Source organism: Silurus aristotelis (genome assembly GCF_946808225.1).
Source record: "Silurus aristotelis genome assembly, chromosome: 26".
In the NCBI taxonomy this organism is placed as follows: domain Eukaryota; kingdom Metazoa; phylum Chordata; class Actinopteri; order Siluriformes; family Siluridae; genus Silurus; species Silurus aristotelis.
The window spans coordinates 15,389,713-15,397,049 of record NC_139599.1 but is presented as its reverse complement, the minus strand read 5'-3'; the positions used below and the strand labels follow the sequence as shown (position 1 = coordinate 15,397,049).

The window sequence follows — 7,337 nt, the reverse complement described above, 5'->3', positions numbered from 1 at the left end:
TGAAGAAAGAAAAGGAATGTATGAATGAAGAAAGAAAGAATGTATCAAATGAACGAATGTATTAATGAAAGAAAGAAAATAAGAGAGAAACCGAACACATGGGAGCTTTTAGATTCTTTCACATGCTGTTGTAGGAAAAAGGAAATCAATAACTAAGTGCTTAAATAAGGACAGATGCTGTTTATCACTTGTACACTGTATGGACAGAAGTCAGTAGACACCTGACTATAAGGTTTGGTATGTGCTCCTTTAAGAACATCCCATCCCACATTGAGTCTCCATTTGCTGTTATAAAAACCTCCACACTTCTGCGAAGATGTTTCAGAATTTGAAGTGGGCTTGTGGAGATTTGTGCGAGATTCATTCAGCCACATGGGTACAATTGTGTGCTTTCAACTTTGTGGTAACAGTTTGGTAAAAAACCATGTGGATGCCTGGTAAAAGTCAGGTGTCCTAATACTTTTGTCCACAAAATATAGTTAGTGCTAATGTACTGGTGGAACTTTCCATCCAATCAGAATCAAGGATTCGAAAGCGGTGCTGGATTCGAATAACATCATAAAAAAAGGCTTTAAACTGGAGAGCAAAATGAAAAATTGTGACACAAATGAACTCCAAAGCACCAACCTGTCAGCCTTCGTGTTATATTTTAAAATCTTGTCATCTCCGACTGATTGCTTTTTTTTTTTTTAAGTTGGTAATTGCGGCGCTATTACGCGTTTTGCGTGCGTACGATTAGAAGCACCTTCATCCTGTCCGATATTTCGTCCGACTTTGGCGGTCTTGATAGACTCAAAGATCACACGTCAGGCTTTTTAGTTTTTTTTTTTATAGCGACACCTCTGGTGTCTAGATTAAAAAATAGCTTTAATTTAAAAAAAAAAAAAAAAAAAGACAAAAAATTAGAATTGGGGGTCTGGCAGGCGAGAAAAAAAAAATCCATTTTGTGCAAATCTTGACAAATCTGAGGAGGATCCGTCGTCTCCGCTTGCTGCTGCAAATCATTCTGCCTTGTAAAAATCACAGAATGGGTCATTACATTAAACCGTCTCGTCTAATGTCCCATTCTCCCCGATCTGGCTCGAGGCTAAAAAAGAGAGTAAGACGGAGAGGTCTAATGGTCTATAGCATTAGCGGGTTAATCGTCCTGTCCCGCTTCCCCGTTTTACTTTAATTGTGAACCGTCCCGTTCTGTAACCCCCTCCTCCACCCCTCCGAGTCACCCGAGAAGCTGAAGTGTTTTTTGCTCAGATTTAGTTTTTTTGCTCGTTGGTGGCCTGGGATTATCCCTGGCTAAGCTTTAAACATCATACAAAGAAGAAGAAGAAAAAAAAAAAAAGATGCCCAGGATAAACGCCTGTCATAATAGAGGAGCGCTGACTTACAGTGCCACCTGCTGAGAAAAAATTATAATAAAAAAATAGTGATACTGGTGTTGATGCAGATTCTCAGAGAGGAAACCCAAGATTTCCATTCACGTGTTTGTTCAAATATATTCACGTTTCTCTCGTACGCATCTGATGGCCGAGCCGTAACATTTCCCGCTCCGCCGGTTCCACCCGGAGTTGGCTGAGGTCCGACCGGCAGTCAAGAAGTCCTCCCAGGTCTCTGCTTTCTGATCGATGAGTTCTCTAGGGTCAATTAGCTGATGGCTAATTGATGAACTAATCCAGTCATTAAGCGCCACAGGGAGGCAGGGCGAGTAAATACACCACCATCATGATCATCATTATTCTTATTGGCCAGTTCTACATGATGAGAGAAGAGAATGCAGTAGGATGCCTGCCAACGAGAAAAAAATATCAGAGTAACAAATCAGTATCCTGATATCCTAAATCCTCTAAATTTTGGCTTTGCCATGTGTTTTTAGTGCTAATGTAGGGGAAAATTGTGCACCTGTGGCTACAGAGACGTTGAGCGAGTCCACGGCTGGGTGAAGGTCTCTTCTGGAAGGAACGGTAAGGAAGACTTCGCACAGCTCACGTAGCTCAGGAGACAACCCGAAACCCTCGCCACCTAGAACAGTAGCCACGTGTTCTTTATTGTTATCTTTAAACGTGTTCTTAGTCAGATGGAATTTCAATACAGATACATCAGAATATTTAATAATCTTCATCCAAAATCCGATGGATTAATCCGATTCATTCATTCATTCAGATGGTCAGGGTCATGGTGAACCCAGAACTTAGGAAGACTGGGAAAGAAGCAAGAGTACACCTTGGTTGGGTTGCCAGTTCGGTAGCAATTCAACTACCAGTATTCTTCTATGGATGAGTCCTAAAGGTTCTCCTTCAGGTACGGATGCACCAATACAGTACTGTTCTGGATTGGTGCATCAGTACCTGAAGGAGAACCGAATTAGATATTACCGAGAGCTGGACACACATACCCATTAGCAACAGCGTAGGTTTGGACATCTTGAAGTCGGAACATGGAACAACAGGGACTCCAGAGCTCGTCTCTTCAGAACCGATAGTGCCGACTGCTTTCCACCCTTGATTGAGTTTTATCTGCAAAGTGCGTACAGAGTTTCGTTTCGTTAGAGACAGGGTCTAGTGCAGGGGTCGCCAAACTACGGCCCCCACTTTTGGAACGGCCCTCTGAACAATGCCAGAGACATATTTTGTTAAATTAAATGTTTAAATATATGTTTTACTCATATCATATCTCCATTTTATAATAAAGATTGGCTTCCAACTAAAATCTCGCTTAGTTATTAACAGAGGTCGAGGCACCTATAGTTGATTGCTGGAACTACACATACCGGTGCTGTTTTCGGCTTCCTTACCGCTGTCATTACAAGAGCGACATCTAGAGGCGAATCAGTGCCTCTATTGCCGCTTATTTTTGTTTTTTTGTTTTGTTTTTTACACGTGAGACTTTTTTTGCACTGCACAGAGAGCGCTATATAATATTAATAGTTTCTTAATTAAAAAAAATATCTAATAATATTTATTGATGAATATATTCAGATTGATTTCCTTTACCACGTTTTTATTATTTAGAAGTTTTTGTAATAAAGTTTTTTTTACATTGTACATGGAGAGTATTTTATTTTTTTTTATCCAGTAAACATTTTAACAACTGTCGGTTGATTAATCGGTTATCGGCGAGTACAATCCAAACTAGCTATCAATATCTAGGGTTATAGTAAAATCCACTATCGGTCGACCTCTGGTTATTAACGTAGTCTAATTACGCATATGCATAAGTAAGTAAATGTTTTCATTTGAATAGCAATGAATATGGAAAATGTCATTAATGGTAATTAGGTTTTTTAATAGGTGATATATGTTTTGAAAAGTAACGCTCGTGTGTGTACGGCGCAGAACAAAATAATAAACGAATCAAGGATCAGGAGGTATAATAAATACGTTTAAAATCATAATAAAATCTCCACAATAATTCTGGTAGTCACTCTGGCCAATACTAATTTTTTTGCAGACAAAAAAAAATGGCCCTGACAGAAAACAGTTTGGGGGACCCCTGGTATAGTGGCTTCTATTGTGAAAATGTAAGTGAAAATGATTCGTGCCTGCCCTCTAGAGTCTAAAATATGAAGTTCAGCCCATTGATTGCATGCTAAAAGAGGAAAAGCAAACTAGAATCACCTTTACAATGTCAGCCAAGTTCTTATAGCCATATACATCCATGAGCTCCAGCACTCCTGAGCTGGCTTTGCTCACCACTGGAGTTAACGGACAGCTGAGAGAGAATAGCACTTTTATTATCATGCAAATGATGGTGCAAAGCTGAGGAACAAATCAAAAGTTTACCTGTTGCGAATGCTACTAGCTACTCTGTCCACGCCAAGAAAATATGCAGAGCGGAGAATGGAACCGAGGTTCATCGGATCCTGGACCCCTTCCAGGACAAGCCACAGTGGACTGGGTTTTCCAGATTGCCGATTATTCTGCTGACAGCTGGATTTCTCCTCAGTGAGGAAACTCAATGGACTGGCTTGAAGGCACAATCCCTGGTGGACCGCACCACTGACCATCTTCTCCATCTTCTCCATCTCCCTCTTAGTGATATGCTTAATCGGAACTCCTCGCTTGACCGCTGCGTCACAAACATTCTCCACAGAGTTCCTCTGAGCTCCTTCCCTGCGCTGCACAAAAAGCTGAGCAAGTTTACGTTTCCCCTGAGTCAAGGCTAGTAAACAAGGGGCAACCCCAAACACCAACTCGTCTCGATTCTCTTTCTGGAGACGGGCATCAGTGACGCTGTTCTTCACTCCCTTAGGTGGCTTCTGAGGCTCTGGTTCTGGCTTTCTGAAGTCCTCCAAGCTGAGCTTCTGGAGTTCGGAGGAGACACTGCGCACAGATCCAGATGCCCAATCATCACCTGATGATTCCGTAGAAGGATAAACGCTTCTGGAAAGACGACCCGAGGACTTGATAGGGCTGCGTCTTACCCGCTGAGAAACTTTCAAACCAGGGTCTTTTGGACCGAAGACATTTTTGGAGTTGTGATACAGTGCATTTACCTCCAAATTTGTGTTGTTTTTGATAAGACGTGAGAATCTACAGGCAGCTGTCCACATTTTTATGAACTCTAAATCACTGGGATGCAGCAAACCTCTTAGATGCAAATTGACTCCTTTTTGTTGTCAATTTGGAGGACAGGATTTCCAGAACCTGGACAAAGCAGCCGATTGAAGAAAATCCACACAACTTTACACAAATTCACCAACACCAATACAGCAGTCACATCTACACAATCTTAATGTTACATCCACACAAACCTCAATGTTACATCTACACAAACCTCAATGTTACATCTACACAAACCTCAATGTTACATCTACACAATCTCAATGTTACATCTACACAAACCTCAATGTTACATCCACACAAACCTCAATGTTACATCCACACAAACCTCAATGTTGCATCCACACAAATCTCAATGTTGCATCCACACAAATCTCAATGTTACATCTACACAAATCTCAATGTTACATCTACACAAATCTCAATGTTACATCTACACAAACCTCAATGTTACATCTACACAAACCTCAATGTTACATCTACACAATCTTAATGGTACATCCACACAAACCTCAATGTTACATCTACACAAACCTCAATGTTACATCTACACAAACCTCAATGTTACATCTACACAATCTTAATGGTACATCCACACAAACCTCAATGTTACATCTACACAATCTCAATGTTACATCTACACAATCTCAATGTTACATCCACACAATCCTCAATGTTACATCCACACAATCCTCAATGTTACATCCACACAATCCTCAATGTTACATCCACACAAACCTCAATGTTACATCCACACAAACCTCAATGTTACATCCACACAAACCTCAATGTTGCATCCACACAAATCTCAATGTTGCATCCACACAAATCTCAATGTTACATCTACACAAATCTCAATGTTACATCTACACAAACCTCAATGTTACATCTACACAATCTTAATGGTACATCCACACAAACCTCAATGTTACATCTACACAAACCTCAATGTTACATCTACACAATCTTAATGGTACATCCACACAAACCTCAATGTTACATCTACACAATCTTAATGGTACATCCACACAAACCTCAATGTTACATCTACACAATCTCAATGTTACATCTACACAATCTCAATGTTACATCCACACAATCTCAATGTTACATCCACACAATCCTCAATGTTACATCCACACAATCCTCAATGTTACATCCACACAATCCTCAATGTTACATCCACACAAACCTCAATGTTACATCCACACAAATCTCAATGTTACATCCACACAAATCTCAATGTTACATCCACACAAATCTCAATGTTACAGCTACACAAATCTCAATGTTACAGCTACACAATCTCAATGTTACATCCACACAAACCTCAATGTTACATCCACACAAACCTCAATGTTACATCCACACAAACCTCAATGTTACATCCACACAACCTCAATTTTACATCCACACAACCTCAATTTTACATCCACACAAATCTCAATGTTACATCCACACAAATCTCAATGTTACATCCACACAAATCTCAATGTTACATCCACACAAATCTCAATGTTACATCCACACAAACCTCAATGTTACATCCACACAAACCTCAATGTTACATCCACACAAACCTCAATGTTACATCCACACAAACCTCAATGTTACATCCACACAAACCTCAATGTTACATCCACACAAATCTCAATGTTACATCTACACAATCTCAATGTTACATCCACACAAACCTCAATGTTACATCCACACAAACCTCAATGTTACATCCACACAAACCTCAATGTTACATCTACACAATCTCAATGTTACATCCACACAAATCTCAATGTTACATCCACACAAACCTCAATGTTACATCCACACAAACCTCAATGTTACATCCACACAAACCTCAATGTTACATCCACACAAATCTCAATGTTACATCTACACAATCTCAATGTTACATCCACACAATCTCAATGTTACATCCACACAATCTCAATGTTACATCCACACAAACCTCAATGTTACATCCACACAAATCTCAATGTTACATCTACACAATCTCAATGTTACATCCACACAAATCTCAATGTTACATCCACACAAACCTCAATGTTACATCCACACAAACCTCAATGTTACATCCACACAAACCTCAATGTTACATCCACACAAACCTCAATGTTACATCCACACAAATCTCAATGTTACATCTACACAATCTCAATGTTACATCCACACAAACCTCAATGTTACATCCACACAAACCTCAATGTTACATCCACACAAATCTCAATGTTACATCTACACAATCTCAATGTTACATCCACACAAATCTCAATGTTACATCTACACAATCTCAATGTTACATCCACACAAACCTCAATGTTACATCCACACAAACCTCAATGTTACATCCACACAAACCTCAATGTTACATCTACACAATCTCAATGTTACATCCACACAAATCTCAATGTTACAGCTACACAATCTCAATGTTACATCCACACAAACCTCAATGTTACATCCACACAAATCTCAATGTTACATCTACACAATCTCAATGTTACATCTACACAAATCTCAATGTTACATCTACACAAACTTCAACAGAAACGTACCTAAGTTTAAAGCCTCACATTTCCCTCGCAGGAACCTCTGTCGCATTCAGTTACACATTACCAGCATGTGCGCTCTGGTTTACGGAAACTTCCGCTCTAGCGTTCCTAGATCAGCTTTAACCACCGCCTATACGCCTCACTGACTACCGCCCGTTTCTTAATACTGATTCCTGGTCAGTGTTATGATCACACAAACAGAACGCCTGCA

General features: G+C 39.8%; 1 protein-coding gene across 1 annotated transcript; it reads right to left on the bottom strand.

Moving 5' to 3' along the window:
• Positions 1 to 806: 806 nt before the first annotated feature.
• mrm1 (mitochondrial rRNA methyltransferase 1 homolog) lies at positions 807 to 7,249 on the bottom strand. Its single transcript, XM_083530763.1, has 6 exons — positions 7,130 to 7,249; positions 3,777 to 4,640; positions 3,612 to 3,705; positions 2,390 to 2,510; positions 1,897 to 2,016; positions 807 to 1,782 (listed from the first exon to the last, which is right to left on the bottom strand). The coding sequence occupies exons 2-6, from the start codon at positions 4,544 to 4,546 to the stop codon at positions 1,736 to 1,738; spliced, it is 1,152 nt and encodes a 383-aa protein (XP_083386889.1). The 5' UTR covers positions 4,547 to 4,640; positions 7,130 to 7,249; the 3' UTR covers positions 807 to 1,735.
• Positions 7,250 to 7,337: the final 88 nt, after the last annotated feature.

Bases quoted from the DNA above. Each gene is read 5' to 3' on its own strand.
- mrm1 (XM_083530763.1), bottom strand. From the start codon at position 4,546: ATGTGGACAGCTGCCTGTAGATTCTCACGTCTTATCAAAAACAACACA. The intron at 2,017-2,389 runs GTATGTGTGTCC...CTACTGTTCTAG, and splicing joins ACCTACGCTGTTGCTAATGG to GTGGCGAGGGTTTCGGGTTG. The intron at 1,783-1,896 runs GTGCACAATTTT...TCTCGTTGGCAG, and splicing joins CAACGTCTCTGTAGCCACAG to GCATCCTACTGCATTCTCTT.